Source organism: Jaculus jaculus, chromosome 3 (genome assembly GCF_020740685.1).
Source record: "Jaculus jaculus isolate mJacJac1 chromosome 3, mJacJac1.mat.Y.cur, whole genome shotgun sequence".
NCBI lineage: Eukaryota > Metazoa > Chordata > Mammalia > Rodentia > Dipodidae > Jaculus > Jaculus jaculus.
The window spans coordinates 51,489,504-51,511,219 of record NC_059104.1 but is presented as its reverse complement, the minus strand read 5'-3'; the positions used below and the strand labels follow the sequence as shown (position 1 = coordinate 51,511,219).

At 36.4% G+C, this 21,716-nt stretch overlaps 1 protein-coding gene across 4 annotated transcripts in view; it reads right to left on the bottom strand.

Annotated features, from left to right (window-relative positions):
- Diaph3 (diaphanous related formin 3) overlaps nt 1-21,716 on the bottom strand; it is a 530,142-nt gene that overhangs the window by 184,802 nt on the left and 323,624 nt on the right. For all 4 annotated transcript variants that reach the window (XM_045145419.1, XM_004651009.2, XM_045145418.1 and 1 more), the window contains one exon: nt 6,169-6,293. In XM_045145419.1, the coding sequence (XP_045001354.1) occupies nt 6,169-6,293 (125 nt within the window). The remainder of the gene's footprint in view (nt 1-6,168; nt 6,294-21,716) is intronic.

Here is a 21,716-nt window from a genome sequence, read left to right as displayed (position 1 = left end):
TCTACCTAAAAGAAATCCTTTTCTGCATTCACTTGTCCTGACAAATGGTTCCAAATTATTCTCTTCCATGATGAGTTGCCCCAATATAATCATGTCAAGTATAGTATTCTCTTAATTCTTTAAGCATATTTCTACTATTAGATCTACAATGAGGTTATGCTATTTCTAGTGAAATTCTTCAGTAGGGATTATTCTTAGAACACTTCTGGCACATGTATTCAACATTTACTGTCTGTTCCACCAATGTACCTGGAGTCATATCTTACCTACATGCCACAATATTAGCTGGAGTCAGTCAAGTCCAGGGGCATTGGTGCCAATTACTTATTTCACCACAGTATTATTATTCCACAACCTTGGGGGTGAAGGGACGGCAACAGGTATGAAAAGGGTCTTGTGAAAAATCATAGAGCTTCCACCCATAAAATTGTGTGCTGCCGATGAATAGACACGTGTATGAGTATACAGAGCTCCAGTTTAGCAATTGCTCAGCACGTGGTAATTATATGACATGTGTAAGAGTATGGACATGTATATAGACCTAAGAAGACATGGTTGGTAAGTGCCTCTAACGGAGGGACCAGGCAACTTTTCCTCTTCTGCCTATATCACCACTTATAAGGGTTTTTATTTTTTTAAGTTTTTTTTGAACTTTTATTAATTTATTTACTTGACAGAGTCCGAGGTGGCGGGGAGGGCCTCCACAAACTGCAAACTCTAGATCCAAGCACCACCTTGTGCGCCTGGCTTATGTGGATCCTAAGGAATTGAACCTGGGTCCTTTAGCTTTACAGGCAACCACCTTAACTGCTAAGCCATCCCTCCAGAGTTTTTATTTTTGAGAAGATCTATTTTATGAACATTAGTAATATTATCTTACTATACAAGAAGGGGACATTTCCAGTCTCAAGAATCTATGTGATAAACATTGAAATACAGCAATGGCACTTAGTAAACTTATATGTAAGAACAATAAAACACCAAAAATAGGTTTGCATATACTTAGAAAAGCATTATAATTCCATTACATTGTGACAGAAAAGATAAGTTAGAGCCAGAACCAAGAAATGACATAGATTTGTCCTAACAGCCAAGCAGCTTTTAAGCTAATTTTCTTATTATTATCATGTATAGAACAATTTGTTCCCAAAGGAAATAAAGTGGAGTTTTGAATAATTTGAATTACCCACAAGAATGGTAAAACTGTGATTAAACTAAGATAATTTTGGAAATAGCCAAATTAATCCTTAGAAGTTCAAAATGACTATGTGATGGGGTAGTATAACTGGTTACATATGTAAGGCATATAAGGCATACTGAGGAGGCTTAGACAGGCTACTCTCTAATTTAAGAGATGGTGAAAATATCACGATGATCCGAGAGAAAACAAAACTAGATGTCTTTTTGTCAACAACTGAACTCCAAATAAAAGAAATGACCAAAGCTGGCATGGTGGCTCATATGTATAATTACAACATTTGAGGGCTAAGGCAGGACAGCCATGTAGGCCAACCTGGGCCACAGTGTGTGATCCTTTCAAGAAAGAAAAATAGAAAGAAGACAAAAGAAAAAGAAGGAAGGAAGGACAGATGTCTATATAAGGGGTTACTAAGCATTATCCTTTCCACAAGATAAACTTTCTTATTTTATTTATTTTATTATTTTTTTAAGGTAGTGTTTGGCTCTAGCCCAGGCTGACCTGGATTTCCCTATGTAGTCTCAGGGTGGTCTTGAACTCAAGGCAATCCTCCCAACTCTGCCTCCCAAGTGCTGGGATTAAAGGTGTGTACCACCATGCCTGGCTCAAAGATAGCTTTTGATGTATGCATGGGTATGACAACTGCCTTATGTTCTGAGAAATCTATTTTCTTTTCATTTATCAAACCAAGGAGAAATTTTCACATATTCCTGCTTGAACCACTATAATCTTACTATTTGGAGGATCACATATGAAATACAAGAATTTCATGTTGCACACAGATCTGGGATGCTTGTATTACGTATTCTCAAACTACCTACCACAACCAGACTCCATACTTACTCTTAGATCACGCCCCATTTTTATTGCACCACTATCACAGGACATACAGTGCTTCCAGGATGGACAGATGGCTCAGAGGTTAAGAGCTTTGCCTGCAAAGACTAAGGACCTGGATTGGATTTTTCAGTACCCACTTAAAGCCAGACGCACAAAATGGTGCATGGACCTGGAGTTTGTTTGAAGTGGCTAGTCCCTGGCATGTCCATTCTTTGTCTCTCTTCTCTATTTCTCTCTGGTTGAAAATGAATAAATATTTTTAAAAAGAAGCACAGTGCTTCCAGTAACTTTCAAGGATGAGCTTCATTAGTCCTCCATATCAAAGACTTTTGATAGGCTTTTTCTGGGACATGAACCCAGTTTGTCATTCAGTAAATATTGATAAGTCTAATGTATTTCAAACACTTGTGTTTAGTACAGAAAGCAGTACCTAAATAGCTAGGATGAAGCTCTGTGCTAATAGAATATGTATTCTAGAATATGAATGCAGATTATAAGTAAATGTGTGAGGATTCCACATAATGTTAAAAAGATCTGAAAGTATCTGATATTACATAGACAGAAAGGCTACGAGCTGGGTAGTCAGGAAATCCTGGCTAAGAAGGAAAAGTTGACTAAAAGAACCATGACTCAATATATAACAGTTGAGTGTAATGAGGCCTATAAACATGAAAAGAATAGGAGGACTCAAAGAGATGTAGGCATTTGTTTAACAAAATCTGAAGAATTCATTAAGAATGGGTAAGTGGCTCAGGGAAATTTGTGGAAGAGGGGGTGGAAAGAATGTCAGAGCTACACATTGGGTCATGATACACAGAGGCATTGCCTCCTACTCATAACTGATAGCTAACCCCACAAAGCATGACCCATATTCCACAACAAGGAGGGTCCCTGCAGAGAAGGCGGTCAGGGGGGAGGCTAACAATGGTACCAACTTGACTATATTCACTGAGTACAAAACTAATAAAAAAAAGAAAGAAAAAAATTCATTTAGGGTATACAAGAAAAAAAGAATGGGTAAGTGGGAAAAAGATAATAATAAATAACGAATATAATAAAAACAAAGAAAGGGAACACTGAAGCAAAAAAAAAAAAAAAAGAATGCTCATCCACATATTAAAAAAAAAAGCTGCCACTCAATTACACAACTTCTCCTCCTATAATGGTTACACATAGTATACAGGTTCAAATTTAAGCCATTCCAATGGCCCAAGTTTACTTGCCAGTTGCAGTCAAACTAAAAGAACAAAAAAGCTTCCAATTCATTCAACTGCAAAACACTGTATAATATGCATTGTACAATATAGATACAAGTCAATCAGTGAATTTACAGGGGTAGTGTAAGCTTCTATAATCAGAGAAGTGCATAAAACATCGCTACATATTGTAACAAAAGAAAAGGACATGTAAAAAAAGTGGACTTTTGATGACAAAATTCAAAAAATATTACATGGTAAGTAATTTGTGATAAAGATGAAAACATATAGAAATGTCTAGTAAAATGATTTTTTTCTAAGACACTCAGGAGAGAGTTAGGAAGAAAATGAAGAGACAAGTGCTTGTAGGAGAACTTCAAGGGCATGTCCTATGATCTTATGTGTTAATTTTCTTAGAAGATACAAATGTAAAGTACAAAACAAAAGAATAGGTACTACATGATATGGATCCGGTCATTTTCTTAAGTTTCATTGTAAGAAAAATTTTATAAGTTTGTTTACATCACATATAATAGTTGGTATATAACAATACTGATGAGGCTACTTCAAAATACCTGTTTCACATTCTGACACCAGTGTTTACTGTAGAACTGTTCAACGAGTTATAGTCTGAGGAGGCTTAGGAACTGGCAAATAATATAACAATGTCAGTGATATATGAAATTTTGAACATGCATTTGAAGGACACATTACATAGTTATTTTTATGGTAAAAAAAAATAGCTGTAAAGTATACCTGAAAGAACAAAAACAGTAATTGAGTGATGTTGCTAAAGTTTCACATTTTAATATTGCCTTTAAATAAGTTAAAACAAGTCTATTAAAAGATTATTTAATAGTTCCCTAAATCATAATGTTTTAGTAAATATTTACTTATAAAGCTTCATCTTTAACAAATTACATAATCCACATTCTTTAAGAATTGCTTGATGAACTTAATATTTGATATGTTCAACTGATAAGCATTTAAAGATGATACATAAAGTTTGCTGAAAAAAATACTAAAAACAAACTACAATTAGTACATTTTTATTCACTGTGTGGATTGCAGTTTCCAAATACTCCCACTTTCTAAGATACAAGGAACTCACAATTTTCTATCTTAATAAGATCTGTATAAATGCATTTAATATTCAAAATCTGACTTGTCAGTCCTAATTAAAGTAAACAAAGTCTTGCAATGAATGACTTTAATTACTTCAAAACTAGTATGCCTAACTAAGATGAAAAGCAAACGAGTGCAATCTAATCTTAGCAAAGAATATTTATGATTATAAGCTTTGTCAATAGCAAAGTGCACCAACTGTTCATATATCTGACTTCCAAAAGATACATGAATGCTAATCAGTTCATTAGAGGCATCGAGGTTGTGATACTCAGCGACAAGATATAGAAGCTCTCTTGTCCATGGAGTATAATTGTGCTCAGAATGAAAAACCATTCCCAACAAAGCCTCATCTTCCTGCTCTGATTTCCTGCTGGCTTCTTTGTACGAGCTGCATACCTTTCAGCTTCTTGTGTCATATAACAGAAGGATGGATGTGCCCTGAGAATGTGTGCTGAGCAGGATCCTACAGCCTGAGTTCCCAGCACAGAAATTTACACAAGTCAGAGAACCCTGAGCTTTATCATTGGCACACTCAGAGGATTGCCAGAAACTAATGGAAAGTAGTCTTCTCTAAATGCTTGCTGTCTATGGCAAACAAAAAATACCTCTTCAATTACCAATAGTGATAAGGCCATAGTCATATGCAAACATTCTACCATGATGAAAGAAAACAGCAAGATCACTTAAGGTGATATTACTGCAATGTACATTCATTCCTGAAAAGCACACTTTGTTGATTGAGAGGGGGTACAAGACTGTACTTCTATGAATAAAGTATAGTGAAAAGACAGCCTCCTTAGTAAGGCATTTGATGGGATAGCAGATACATTTTATGATATTTCCTAACAAAGACAGTGAAGGAGCTATCACTGAGCTAATTCACAATGAAGCTGCAAGCATTCAGAGTAAAGTCTCTGACACACCAAGTAATAACTGTGTGCTTCACCAACTCTCAAGCGAGAAGAGGTAGATAAAGTAAGTCATTTTGTCCCAAGAATATTCGTTTGAAACACTAGTGATGTATATTTATAAGTCCTCATTTTAGAACTAGATTGACTTTTCATAGAGAACTCACATACCCATATGGGATTTTAATAATGCATCGTAACAACACTTCATTACAACAGGAAAGTTATCAGTCTCTGATTGCACACACTGCTTTGCAAAACAACTCAACATTAGTTTCAGGAAATAAAGCAAGTTCATTATTTAGTTACTCATTGGAGATTAAGCTGCAAAGTTACTGATAATAAAACGTTAAATCAAACAAGCACAAGGCTCATGCTATTAATTTATATACCCTTGTCAATTTCATCCTAGGCTAGGAGAATATGAACACAAGTGACTGAGACAGACTCCATTTTATTTTGGAGCTAAGTTCCATTTCTAAAGGAAACATTAAATTTTGTGTAATGTGAGTTAATTTCTAATGCATATCAACCCTCTAAGCCAACTAGTCATGCTATGAGTTTATGGAGTCTATATCTATTTCCTGAAAAATATTTCAAAAGAATGCAAACCATGTTATGACTTTAGCTTTGAACGTCCTCAAGCTAAGCTTCAGTACCATTTATTATGAATATCAGAAGAAATTAGGTATATAAAGAAAGATGGAAAAACATCCTATTATTCAAGTAGACAAAAAAGAGAAAAGAACGGAGAATGCTACAGTATTCATAATGAATATACCTGGTTAATTTATCTGCAAGACTATACAATGATGTTTGGTAATGCAAAAAAGAAAACACTATTAAATAAATTGTAACTCCAAGTCACTAGCGATTTATTTAGATATCAAAAGGATATGGACATCTTTATCACAAACTTGTCATGCAAGTCCTCAGGAGGGGGAAAGGTTTCCAAATCCTTCTCAAGCTGTTGAAGCTGCCTTCCCATCTGCTTCAAATTCTTTTCCAGCGTTTCTACAGAGACTAAAAGAGAGTGTATTAAATGCCTTGAAAGGACAAAATTATAATATATGAAAGGTAAAACAATCTAGAAACCAAACAGTTGTGAAGGACATAATAGTAAGAAAAATCAGTTTAAAAAGCTGAATTTCACTAAGTTTATTTTTGAACCTTTTGAATTTTAAATGTAGATATAAAGGAAATCCAACAATAGGTTCTTTAAAACAGAAGGCAAATTTTAGGGGGATAAAAAACTTTTTTTTTAAATAAAGAAAACTTGAGAAATATGACCTATTCAGATAGAGACAAAGTTAAACAGGGTTTCAATCTTATAATTATTTAAATTTCATTTTTATATTCCCCCAAACTATCTCCTAGGAGAACTGTTGAATAGCTGGGAATGATGTACAAAAGGTGTTGGCCATACTAATTTCTAAAATGAGAGAAAGGTAGGGGAAGTGATTTAAGATGACAAAGCTGTCCTTAATGACTCCCTAAATACAATCTATATATATTATCTAATAATTGATATTCTCCTCTGATTTGTTCTCCCACTATAATGAGCAAGCAAATTAACCCCGATGGCTGAGTCACTGATAAGAGGTACTGGCCTCTCAGCAAAACAGAAGCATTTAGACCCAGTCTCATGTCTGCAGTCAAGCCAACATGACACTACAGTATAGAGCAATCACTACATAAAGATGCAGTGGCTCCTAACCAACTTTCAGGATATTTGCTACATAATAATTTTGGTTAAAAATTTTATTTAAAAATTTTGCTTCCTAAGAACGTGAATTATATAAAATTATGTTTTAACATGAATATAGTACACTCATTCTAAATGTCTGTCATTTCAAGTTTTGAACTAATCTCAAGAAATGGGCATAAGTTTTATCTATAATAATGGCAATACCTTTGGAAGAAACCTAAATGTCCAAGAAAAATAGAACAGAGGTTTACAAACACCTGTCTCACAAAATAGAACTGAGGTTTACACACCATGGCCTACATCCTTATTTCAAAGAATGGAAATGCAAAGAAATGTGAAAACAGTGTATTAGAACAGGAAATGGTGTTTGATGTTTTTACCTAACTGTATGTATGCAAAACAATATCTACTAATAATCAAATCTAATCAATCTAATCAAATTGTTTCTTTTTGTTTTTTAATATACAATGTAGGAGCTAAATGGGTGGAGTAATTGCTATGAAAGCCTAGGGACCTAAACTTGGATCCTCAGCATCCATGCAAATGTGGGGTAAGCATGGTGGCCACCCAGGAGGAAAAGAAAGATATCCCATGAACAAGAGAGCTAGCTAGAAGAGTCCCAGGGAGCTCTGAGTTCACTAAGAGAATGCCTCTTTAAATAAAGTGGAATATGTGTGAGGAAGACCCTTGACATCAATCTCTGGCCACCACACAAATGCACATGTGCACACATACATGCATATGTGTCAAGATGAATATGTATATGCATACATACACACATGCATGCCATACACAAATATACATATAAACGATATTATGAAAAATGTTAAAAGTTGAAAATTTGTCAACAATTATCTGAGTCCAGTGGTTGAGCCATATTTGACAGTTCTGTGAATAATGATGTCTGACCTCTGGCTTTCACTGTGGCAAAGCCATTCTAAATTTATATACAGAAATATTTTCCCAACAGACTTTTGTTTCTTTTCTTTTTCAAACTTCTTATGTACACCCCATAGAACCTTTCCAGGAAAGCTATACTTTGGGAGTACAGCTCAGTGGCAGAATGAAAGCTTAGCGTGCAGGTGGCCATGAATCCCACCCTACAAACCCATCTTAAAATAGATGAAACAGTAACACAGACAGAGGGTTATATGAAATGTTTGCACAAAGGTGGCACTTTGTGTGATAACTCAGTCTATTTAAGTCCTGTCACCAGCATGTTGCTGTATTACTCTTGGTGGCAATGTACAATTCCCATGTAATGCTCGTTCACTTTTATGTCTGCTGGTCAATTATCCACAACCAGGACTCCTATTTGATTAGGCCTATGGAGCTTCATTTACTCTTATTTCCACATGGCTATTTTGCATCTTTCGAAGTTTTCTTTCTGCATTACAGAAGAGGTGCCTTTTGCTATCCTAGTCTGTTTGATCTCTCTTCTAATGTATCATTAGCATTTGCTTTATAATTCTGAGGAAATTTTATAGGTGGTTCAGACCATTTTATTACTCAAAAATTTGAAATTCCTGATTAAATAAAGCTTTAAAAACCCCTAATTGATTTTCATTAAGTAGATGTGTGTTCAGGAAAACTTAAAGCAAGCATTGATTTTTGTGCTATGAATTGTTTTAAAGGATAGTAAAATTTTAGTAGTAGTTAACTACTGAAAATTTAGTAATAAAGATAATATTAACAGTATAATAGCATAAAAGCTTTAGTGAGTATTTATGTAGACCTGGTTGTACTCTGTGTATCTACCTTGAACCCTCATAAGAACATCATGAAGTATGTATATATTATTAATATGGCCAGATTACACATTAGGAAACAGAGGCTCAGAGGATAAATTAAAAAAAGTCACGCAACCAAGTTGCCACGTCTAAAACATGAACTCAGGCACTTTCATTCCAAGCACTATTTTTTACTCTTAAAATAATTATACAAATTACCATACTATTTTGTACAACTCCTATCATTACTATTAATAACATTAAATAGCGAATGAAAGTCTGCATGGATGGATGGACTGATGGACAGATAAATAAAGAAATGCTACTTTTTTAAAAAAAACGAGAAATTAAAGTGATTTCATACCATTGAACAAAAGGATATTCTTAAAATACAATTATATTATGATGTCATTAAATATGGAAAAGATTTAGGGTAAAAATAAATAGGTCTGAAGGTTCTCATAAAACAAAAGGTACAAGGCATGTGTGGTGGTTTTCTTCATGGGTCCTCATAAACTTATGTGTTCAGGACATTTAGGTTCCCAGCTGATGGCAATTTGGGAATTGACTCCTCCTGGAGACAGTGTATTGTTGGGCGGGCTTATGGGTATCAGCTTCCCCTTGCCAGTGTTTGGCACTATCTTCTACTGCTGTTGTCCATCTCATGTTGGCCTGGAGGTAATGTCCACCTTCTGCTCTTCCCATTGTTTTCCCCTGCCATCATGGAGGTTCCCTCAAATCTGTAAGCCAAAATAAACATCCCCCACACCAGCAGCTGCTCTTGGTCGGGTGTTTTCTCCCAGCAATGTGAACCTGACTGCAATAGCATTTGTTAGGGGAGAAAAGAATTAGATTCTTTTGTGGTTGTTATTTGATTGTTAATTTCTAGGTTTTCTATTTCTGCACCAAATATATTGTTTGAATATCAAGTGATTCTCTATTATCTAGTGGATTTATCTCAGTTCAATTTATACTCAATATTAATTATAGAGAGTTAGTGGTACAAAAATAAGGCATCATTTCCCCCCAAGAATGTCCTCAGTTCAGGTGTCAGTTCCGAGTACAGGAAGCCATCCACACTTCTGAATTCCTGGCTATAAATTTGAGGATCCCCACAAACACACTCTCTTAAATTCCATTGTTCACTAGGATGACTGACAACTCGGGGAAGTACTGTCCTTACACTGATGCTTTTATTATAATGGGAACAACTCAGAACAGCCAAAGTGAAGAGCTGCACAGTGCAAGGCAGTAGGGCGGCAGCCCCTCTAAGCACAGCTCTGTGCTAGGTGACCAGGAAGCTCCTGTGGCTTCTCTGCCTCAGTCTTTGTTGGAAATTCATTACAAAGCATTAGTGATTAAATCACTGGTCATTCATGGTTGGACTGTCATCTCTAAACCCTTTTCTTTCTCTCCTTGCATATCAGACTTGGGGAGGCTGACAGCTCTTACCCTTACTCCTCTTGCATAAAAGGCGGTAGTCTTTCCCAGCTCTTGGTTAGCCATTGGGACTGTGATCTGAAGTATCCTCTCTTTTGCTCAACTTCCACATCAGTTAAATGGAAAGGTCTTACCTCTTATTTTTATCTCAGATCAAATCTTATACATCAGATAAAGAAATATTTTTGAGAAATAATACATTTCATTGTTCTTCTTCATAGAAGTAAAAAAGAAATGATAAAATTTATGGGGTGAAATAAGCTATGCTAGATTCCAAGGAATAATAAAGTCATCATCATAAACATCATCAGGCCAGGAACAGTATATTCTGGAAACCAGCTGAAGGAGAATTGCTGCTCTTAAGAACAACACATTAGGACTTTGGGGAGTTCAAGCATTAAAGGTCAACATTAAGAGTAAGCAAGTTACCTTTTAAAATGTTTCTTGTGACTAATCTACTGAAAGGAATCTCACTAAGCCATTTCTCATGGTTCATCTGGAGGCTCCAATTATATTACTTGTGCATTATTGTTAAGTGGATTTAAATATAATTGACCAACCTCTCACTGTTGGTTTGTAAATAAGGACCAAAACACATTTGGAAGAGAAAAAGGTGAGCGTGAATCCTACACAAATATAATGTAATATAATATGATAATATAATATAATATAATATAATATAATATAATATAATATAATATAATATATGTTCAGAGCCATTTAATGGGTAAAAGTAAAACTAAGGAGCAATTAACGAATTCCTTGGAAATTTTCTTCTTCAGCAATTACTATTTATCCATAGATAATTCCTTTGTCCATCTTCAAAGATTTATTATCCACATGTGCAAAGCTCTTTGAGGTGAAAAACTATAGTTTTGGAGAGTACAAATTTCAACCAAATTGGGGAATTTTTAAATTGTACACTATGTGTGTACAAAGTATTTATTTACTAGAGCATGTGACCTGTGATCTATTTTATCTTTCAACTTAAGTCATATCTCTTAATCAGCAAAATTATTTCTCATTATTTAGAATAAAAATAACTTATCAGACACAGCTGACTAAAATACTTTAAGGCCTCCTGACTTTCCTTAGCTAATACTGAATCAGATGGGATATCCCTTAGACATGTGTCCTGCACTCAGCCAATTCATCTATAATATCCACATTTCAGTGGGCACAAGAACCATGAATGTCTTCTGTACTATTAACCTGCTAGTTTTGATCCATCTTTCTCCTGTAGTTCAGATACAAACAATAATGTCAGTTCATTCATGACACAAAGTACTTCATGCCTTTAGTACTTGAACTCCTAAATATGCTAATTTCTCAAATACAGTCCACATCATTGAAAATATTTTCTTCTACGTTTCCTTCACTGCCTTTGTCACAATGTGCATGTGAAGTTCTAAACTAAAAGTAAGTCCAAGATATCTCTTCCTTGCTTAAGCACACTAGTAAACAGGTTATGTAACAACTGATCACCAGAATGAGACCCATCCAAACCTAGGCAGCTCTAGGTCATTCTCGCACCAAAGTTATTATCTTTGGCTGTATTGCATTGATTCCAACTTTGTAACAAGAATCTTCAAAACCCCAGCAAGAACCCTGAGAGGTGCCTTACCTACCCATCATAACTGGTACTTGCCTCTTCCTTCAAACTGCTATGTTCGGGGCTTGGGAGATTGCTCAGCAGTTAAGGTGTCTGCCTGCCAAGCCTTGCTACCTAGGTTTGATTCCCCAATATCCATGTGAAGGTGGACACACAAAGTGGCACATGCATCTGGAGTTCATATGCAGTAACACTATGCCCTGGTGCACCCATTCTCACTCTTTCTGTCTAGGTGTCTCTCTCTGCTTATAAATAAATAAAAATATATTTTTAAAAAAATCTGCTATGCTTTCTTACAATTGTCCTTTTATGCATCTTATATTTCCAACTGCCTAGAGATTCCTTAACAGAGGATTCCTGTATTGACTTTCATGTACTCAGTTATATAAAATATTACAAACACTCAAATTTTTGTATAAGGAATAGACTTTGAATTTACATTTGGCATTTTATGGTGAAAGTAATTAAAAATATAATGGGGAAGTAGAATAGCTCAAATATTAAAGATGTTAAAATCTAGGATATGGACTTTTAATCAAGTGGAATTTTCATTAAGGTAATTATATACCAGAGATGCTAAAGAAGGTTTAGAATCAAAGTCAAAAATCACAACAACAAATATTTAAACTTAAAGCAGTCAGGGATGAATAAAAGCTTTCTATAATATGATTTCTAAGAACTGCTATGTAAAGATTTCCATTAAAAATAGAAAGTATACATTTAAACAATCTTTGTAATTAAAAAAATCTTTTGTGAATACCTCCCAGATATTTTTTAAACATTTTATTTATTTATTTATTTACTTATGTGTGTGTGTGAGAGAGATATATATATAGAGAGAGAGGCTGATAGAGAACAGGCACGATAGGGCCTCAAGCCATATAAAATGAACTCCAGATGCATACTTCTTGTACACCTGGCTTATGAGGGCCCTGGGGATTCAAACCAAGGCCCTTTGGCTTTGCAGGCAAATGCCTTAACTGCTAAGCCAACTCTCCAGTCCCCTTCTAAAGATTTTGATCTTTACTTCATAACAAGATTGCTAAAAAAATGCTACACTGATTATCATATATCATTATAAAACAGGTACATTTGATTTCCTTAAAGAAACTTTAAATAATATTTTATTATCACTAGGCAAGTTAAACATTCAGACTAACCTTCATATACAAATTTCAGAGTCTCAACAAAATGTATTTTCTTAAACTACTGCAAACAGGAGCAGTATAATATTTTAGTAAGACACATTAAAATAATAAAAACTAGACTTACAAGATGACCAAAACAAACCTCAAGAGTACTTCTTAAAATCCTGAATACCAAAGTGGTATTTAATGAAACATAATAAAGTATCATAATAAGATTATTATGGGAAAATATATAAAAATGAGATGAAATTGTGAAAAATGACAAACAGAAAATAAATTGCAGCTTGGCTCCTAACAAGCAGAGAGAATGGAAAGACCAATGGCAAGAAATACTTAGTCACCCTCAGCAAGTAGCTGTATCCTCCTCTACTGAGATTTTCTCTCTTTCCACTATTCTAGTACTTGATGCAATCACACACCATGATTTCCCTATGTAATATGCTATACTGCATGTAAAGAGGGTTGGCTTGCACAGTTTTTACATCACGCTGCAAGAAATGCTACATTTGCTGTGGGACCTGAGAAGAGGAAAGATGGAAAGCAAGTGGAGGAAATGAGAAAGTCAAACCTGCTGCAGCATTGCAAGTGCTACATGGACAAAGTAGCAATTTTCTTCTGTTTTAATATCTTCTTTATTTTATGTGAGAGAGAACAAAAAGAAAAATATAAAGAGATGGGTATGCCAGGGCCTTCAGCTACTGCAAATGATCACCAGATGCATACACATCGGGCTTACGTAGCTACTGGGGAATCGAGCCTAGGACACTGAGCTTTGCTGGCAAGTGCCTTAACCACTAAGCTATGTCTCCAGCTCTAAAGTAGCAATTTTCTTCTCTGTAAGTTTAAAGTGGATATTACAGGAGAGAGAGATTTCAATGAGAAACTTGTATTTGTCAGACAGGTTCATCTAGGAAATGTTTACCTATCAGAATTTCAGTATTCCTTTATACAACAAACTGAAGAACATGGTAAAATGAAACGAAAAGGTACATAGAAGTGTTTATTTATTTGCAAGGAGAGAGAGAGACAGAGACAGAGAGAGGATGGCTGCAAACAAACTCCAGATGCATGCACTGCTTTGTGCATCTGGCCTAATGTAGACACTGGGAAATCAAACTGGGTCATCAACTACTCACAGAAAGTCCCAAAATGTTACCATGACCAGAAAGGCTCTATAGGCCCAGTTTACCCTCTCTGGCCACAGGTCCCTCTGCTCCAGTCATGCTTCCATCTCATGGGGTCTTCCTTGCTCTTCACTGTGCTTAGAATGTGCTTCTCTCCAAAAGACCTTGCCTCCCCATATTTCCTTTGGGCATGTGCTCAGAGGCCTCTGTCTCAAACTACTCCATTTAAAACCACGAAGTTGGACTGGAGAGATTGCTTAGTTTTAAGGCACTTACCTGCAAAGCATAATGACCCAGGTCCAATTCCCCAGAAACCACATAAGCCAGATGCACAAGGTGGCACCTGCATCTGGAGTTAGGTTGCAGTGGCTAGAAACCCTGGCATGCCCATTTTCTAATAATAAATATTTTTTTTTTAAACCTCAAAAGTTGTTCTGAAAAAAAAAAAAAAGAGCCAGGCGTGATGGCACACGCCTTTAATCCCAGCACTTGGGAGGCAGAGGTAGGAGGACTGCTGTGAGTTCAAGGCCACCCTGAGACTACAGAGTTAATTCTAGGTCAGCCTGGACCAGAGTGAGACCCTACCTCGGGGGGGGGGGGGGGTTCTTCTGACTACCAATCATGAGCCAGCTGACATAATGCAGGCAGGCTTCTATCTGTGGTTTATGTTCTATTCCCAGCATCTAAATGCAAACTTCAAGACAATAGAGATATGTGTGTTCATGGCTCTGCTCTAAACCTTAAATAGCACTGGTGAAAAAAGAAGCTCTGGCTGGAGAAATGGCTTAGTGGTTAAAAGTACTTGCCTGCAAAGTCAAAGGACCCAGGTTCGATTCCCCAGGACCCACGTAAAACAAATGCACAAGGTGACACATGTGTCTGGAGTTCATTTGCAGTGGCTGGAGGCCCTGGTGTGCTCATTTTATCTGCTTTCTCTCTCTTTCTGTTTCTTTCTTTCAAATAAATAAACAAATAAATAAATAAATTTTTAAAAGATGCTTTCAGGCTGGAGAGATGGCTTAGCAGTTAAGTGTTTGCCTGTGAAGCTGAAGGACCCTGGTTTGAGGCTCCATACCTCAGGACCCCCGTTAGCCAGATGCACAAGGGGGCGCACAAGTCTGGAGTTCGTTTCCAGTGGCTGGAGGCCCTACTGTGCCCATTCTCTCTCTTTCCCTGTCTGTCCCTGTCAAATAAATAAATTATTAAAAAAAAAAAAAAAGCTCTCAGTAAAGGACTGTTAAGATGGATTGATGACTCACTCAAGCTCTCTTTTCAGTCACTCACAGGAAAGCCTTATCATTACCAACACAGTGCCTACGGCAATGTCAATCAAACAAAGAGTTGGATAAGCTTGAGAGTGCCCTCATAGGGTCAAAGGATATGGAAATGATGACTGAGCACCAGTTCTTTTCCATTAATGTACACAATAGTTTGAAAAGTATGTCATTATATCCAAACACATACTTATAGAACAAAACAGTCTCACTAATAACTGATCAATTTTAAATCTAAAGATGGTATCTTCTAAGGTGAGATAGCTATGGTTACATATGTTTAAGGTTTATTGATGATTGTGAGCACATATCACTTTAGATGTTCTACAACATTTATCATCTTTTCAGACATTTACTCTTTTCTATATAAAATTTATTTACTTATTTGAGAGAGACAAATAGAGAGAATTGGCACTCCAGGGCCTCTAGCCACTGCAAATGAATACCAGACACATGCCTCATCTTGTGCAACTGGCTTCGGTGGGAACTGGAGAAATCAAACTTGGGTTCTTAGGTTTCAAAGGTAACTGCTATAACCACTAAGCCATCTCTCTAGACCCAGATATTAACTCTTATTTCTCTATGTCATTCCTTAACAATTCTGGGCAGATAAATCTGTTTAATAAATAACATAAAATGCTTCTAAAAACTAAATTCCAAGTGGCAGAAAAGTTGCTGGGGCCCAGTTATTTATAAAGTTCATTTAGTAGCAGGAATGCTTTGTATAAGAATTATTATGTCAAAATTCAAGATTTAAAATAAAAATAGAATGTTTTAGGCTAAATCAAAAGAGTAAAAACAGATTCCACTTCCAAGTATCATGTGAGTCTGTCTAATTGGGAAAAAGGCACTGAACTGTACACTCAGAACTGGTGTGAGATGGTGTATGAAAACTGAAATTTTAGAAAAGTGCATATACTTCAATTACATAAATCTATAAATTTCTTATGTGACTTATTATCCAATGACTGATGTTCAAATCAGAGGTACAGACCCCCAAAGACAAGAAGATCAACACAGACCCTGTAATGCATATCCAGGAGCCAGGGATTTCTAAGGAATGATTGAAGTCAAAGAGGAAAGGAGAGAGGTAGGAGATGGCTTCTCTCTCAGACACTTCTGGAGGAACCTCCATATCAACCACCTGATTTCACCCTGACAACTTCCTGATACGGGAAAGAATAAGCTTCTGATTTATGGGTATTCCATTTGTGGTAATCAGTTATTGAAGCTCAAGAAAATTAATGACCTACTGATTCAAGGTTTTCAAACTCACTAAAAACATGCAGGCTTTTGGGAAACAGGTAGTAATTCTGCCTGCAGCAACCATCAAGTCTGTGCTTCTCCAGAGCCTTGCAGGTTACACACCAAACTTGTCATCTAAGAGACGCAGCACATTACCGGAAATGCTTCCTCCATCTCCTACTTCCATTTCTTTGTAAAATGTAGATTTGCTATGTTAAATTAGTCTTCTGAATGTACTATTCTGAAATCTTTCATCCTTCTTGGTAATTTCCCACCTCACATTGTGAATTGAGGTGCATTAAATATTGCTTCACAGTCAGTTTCAAGAGAGCTCCAAGTCCTTGCTATCACTGGTGATGCTATCCCCTTCCTTCATGTTAGCTATGGCTTTTAGGTGACACAGATATACCTTCTCCAACAGCTACTTCCAATCTGGAGCTGGCCAAAACACTAGCATACACTGTAAATTGTTACTTTCATGGGAAGATTAATGCTGTATTGATGCCACTTTCAGTCTGTTAACCTCCAAAAAGATATAGAGGTCTTCCTGATGTAGTTTTCGTCTTCATCATCATCTATCAGCCCAAGCAGAAGTAGATCCAGGAAATGTTCCTAGCTCAGTATCTCAAAAAACAATCTTTACCTGTGAGTAGCTCCTGCATGCCCAGTGTTCTTCAATGTCACTCTGCAGGAGCTTCAGTAATCTTGGCCATGCTGTTTCTATACCACTCGGCTGCCATCCAGAACAGCTCATATTTGCACTAAAAAATGATTATGCTAACAGCTTCATATAAAAGTCTCCAATTTAAACATGTGATGCCAACTCTACATAGATAATCCCTGGAAACAACTGGCAGGATCTTTATATATAGCCTCTTATCAGTAGACAAATGCTTATAATACACTATAAATATGAATTATACATCCAGCAATTACTTTGGAAATGACTCATCTGTATGTTATTATATGTTTTTTGCATTAAAACGTTAATTTACTATAAAGCTTCCATATTCTACTGTTTTGGCAAGAATATGCAAACAAACAGTAGGCAACTTATCTTTTGAAAATAAAATTATATTCATTATATTTGAATTATAATATTAAAATTGTTTTAGATCCTAACTATTCTTATAGAGCTATAAACTCAAATTAGATCATTGGGACATAACCTAGCCAGGCTACCTTTCTGGACATGACTTTTATGATTAGGTTTACCTGGAGAACCAGTTGTCAAAAATAAGAAGTATTTTCATGATTTTCTTGGTAGAGTTAAAAAAAAAAAAAAAAAAAAAAGGAAAACCAACTTTCCATGCCTTACTTTGGGGGAGTTGCAACAGAACCCATTTGGGTAATTCCAAGATTTCATCAATTACTTGCTCATATTAAAAGTGACACCAATGATCCCAGCAAAACAAGAGTAAGTGAAAGAATGATACAGCCAGATACAGTGAGCAACAAGACAAAACCAAACTTGATATACTCCAGCTTAAGCTACTGCTCTCTAAAATGAAATCTCAGGAGCCACAGATCTCACGTAGAGAGTAAATGCTAAGCATTATTTATTTGGGATGCTTTAATACCACCTACGTGTGTATTCCTTATGTGTCATTTCTACTCAAAAAAACCCAAACAAACAGGAACATGCTTACAATTATTTAAATTATTTTTTAAGTATTTTACTTATTTATTTGAGAGAGACACAGTATTGGTACACCAGGGCTTCTAGCCACTGCAAACAAACTCCACCTGCATGTGTCACCTTGTGCATCTGGCTTATGTAGGTACTGGGGAAATCAAACCTGGTTCCTTCAGTTTTACAGGAAAATGCCTTAACTGGCAAGCCATCTCCCCAGACCTTATAGATGTTTAAAATCATGTGATAACTTATGGTTTGTACAGGAATCTTTCATATACATGAACTGATTCCTAGTGAAAGACACTGAATCCACAACTGTTCCTATAATTGATCAAATAAATCAGTTATAAGTTCTGTATTCTACAGTTTAAAATATTCATGCAAACAAAAATGCCTTTAAGCTGGTATATTAGCTGCCATCACAAATACCAAAAAACAAGTGGCTTAACACAGTTATTTTCTCATAGTTCAAGAGGTCAAATTCAAGGTGCTAGTAGACTTAGTTTATTTTGTGACTCTCTGCCTGACCTGTAGAAAACCACATTTTCACTGAGTCTTCTTCATATGGTCTCTCCTCTTCACATGTTCTTACATGGTTTCTGACAACCTATATTTCTCACCTCTTATAAAAACACAGTCAGATGGCATTAAAGCTTGCCTCAATTAGTGAGGGTTTTTTGTTTGTTTGTTTGTTTTTCTTGTTTTTTGAGGTAGGGTCAGCCTCACTCTAGCCTAGACTGGCCTGGAATTCACTCTGTATTCTCAGGGTGGCCTTGAATTTACCATGATCCTCCTATCTCTGCCTCCCAAGTGCTGGCATTAAAGGCATGTGCCACCAGGCCCGGCTTTAAGTCAGTGAGGTCTTTTGTCTAAACACAGTCAAACTCTGAAATGGTCAATATATGAATATATGAAGGAAATGACAGTTGGAATACATTTTTCTTCTTCACTGGCAATCCAACAAAAACAGGATCCCTTATGGTTGCCTTCTATGACTAAATTATTTTATTCTAAGTACACAAATAACCAACATGTATTAGAACCCAGGCCGTTCAAGTAGAGAATATCTCAGAGCTGCTGTGAGAGTTCACAGGCCTTTCTCTACACACAGATCTCATAAAGAGCCAAGTGTACCCACCTCCCAACATACCCCTTCAGATAGCAAAGACCTAGAAGGAGGGGATAAAAGGCAGGATACAAACTAGGCCCACTGTTCCTCCAAATGCCCTTACCCAAGAATATCCTTGAGACTTTTCTAATATCTGTGTCAGCCTTAAACATACATACATACACACAAAGAAAACCATAAAGTCTAGTTAGGTTTTATCAATTGACCTTGGACCTACTTCCTCCTGAACTCCTCCCCCTCTTTCACAAGGAACTTAACCGAACCTGGTTGGGCTGCAGCTCTGCTTCAGACCCACAACTTCATCAGGTCTAATAAATCCTTGTCCTGAAGGTTGATGTAAACACATGCTTGCTTGACTGCCCTCCCTCCCTCTCGCTCTCTCTTTATCTCTCTCTCTCTCTCTCTCTCTCACCCTCCAGCAGGGTATCACCCTAAATCCCAGTGTATAAGATCCTGTCAATTAATTCTACTTTCCTTATGGAGCCATAAATGTATAAACTGAAATGTATTTTTACCAATCTCTAAGATTCTACATTTTGAAATACCAAATGAATTCTATATCTGATATAAAATATGTGGTTGCATCTATAACCATCATGACTCAATGCTTTCAACTAACATGGCCAGTTACATTGTTCACTTTAAACCAGGGATATAAAATGAGGCGAGCTAACTAGTATCAGATATTCAAAACTAAAGATCAAGCAACAGCCAAAGGTTACTTACTTCATTGGAAACCCTGTGTACTGGCTATAGAAAATAAATGTGAGCTTTTCAGATAGTAGGCAGTTTCCAGGTGGTAAGCCACCTGGACATTAAGTGTTCACAGTAGGTGAATAAAAGACAAACATTTGTTAATTAGTAAAGCATTTATCATAAAATTTTGGAAACATATGAAGAACTGGAAACATAGGAGATATCTGTCAGCAAATGAGTATTTGGAACATACCACACAACTGCTAATGAGGTACAAATTAACTGAGCCTAAGGAGCAGAAAGTCGTGTTTTAAATAAAAAGGAAAAGAAGTCAAATGTAAAACACCAAAGAATGCTTTTAAAAGATTAAAAATTAGGGCTGGAGAGATGGCTTAGTGGTTAAGCGCTTGCCTGTGAAGCCTAAGGACCCCTGTTCGAGGCTCGGTTCCCCAGGACCCACGTTAGCCAGATGCACAAGGGAGCGCAGGCATCTGGACTTTGTTTGCAGTGGCTGGAAGCCCTGGCACGTCCATTCTCTCGCTCTCTCTCTCTCCTTCTCTCTCTCTAATAAATAAATAAAAATGAACAAAAAAAGATTAAAAATTATAAAAACATAAAAAAGGATGGAGAGATGTCTTAGTCGTTAAGGCACTTGCTTGTGACACCTAAGGACCCAGTTTCAATTCTCCAGGTCCCAAACGAGCCAGATGCACATGGTGGCCATGCACCTAGGATTCTTTTGTAGTGGTTAGAGGCCCTGGCATGACCATTTTCTTTCCCCCCTTCTAATAAATACGTAAAATGGAAACCTAAAAAAAAATCAGAAATGAACTATCAGTAAATATACTTTGATAATATACTAAAAGTTTCTTTTTTTCTTTTTAGAATGAAAATCTAGAAGTGAAGACCAAGATGAGAAATCCCAAGAATTGTGCTTGGCATAGAGCAGTACTTAAACAGTGGTATATGGACTGCTGAGAAACTTGGGAACTTATCCTTTGGAAGAGTGGAACACACAGAATCTTATAGAAGGTCCAGAGGAAGTACCAAGAAAAGCAAAGGGAGGGAGCAGGAACTGGATTGTAAGGTCTCTGATGAAGTGAAAACATGACAGACACTCCAGACCACAGATCCTACACCAGGCCACTCTGGGGTGAGGTGTTGGTAGCCATAAAGACAGACGACAAATGAGAGAAGTCAGAAGAAGTGGGGATTGAAGAGGCTTTCACAAGTAAACAAAATGGAGACATTAAAAGTGTATCTCTCTTCCCCCTTTCTAATAAGCAAATAAAATGGAAACTTTAAAACAAAAATAAAAAAGATCAGAAATGATCAGTAAATATACTTTGATAATACACTAAATGTGTGGCCTAAGATGGTTTTGATGCCTGCTTGACATGTAGAAGGAAATAGCAAAAGCTGCTACATAAACAAGTATGGAGCTGAGAATGACACTCAGGTGCAAATTTAAGTCATTACAAATGATGGGATTTTAGCCCTTGGGAATGGAAGATATCATCTCAGCAGAAGTTGTAGAGGGGGAATAACAACAGATAAAATATCAGTATTAAGTAAATGATGGCAATATTAGTAAAGTAGGCAGAATTAAATCTTAATTAAAGGAGAGAGAGGAGACATGTGGACACAAACTGTTGTATGATTGGTTCAGGGCAGGAAGACACAGAAATCTTATGTGAAATTAAC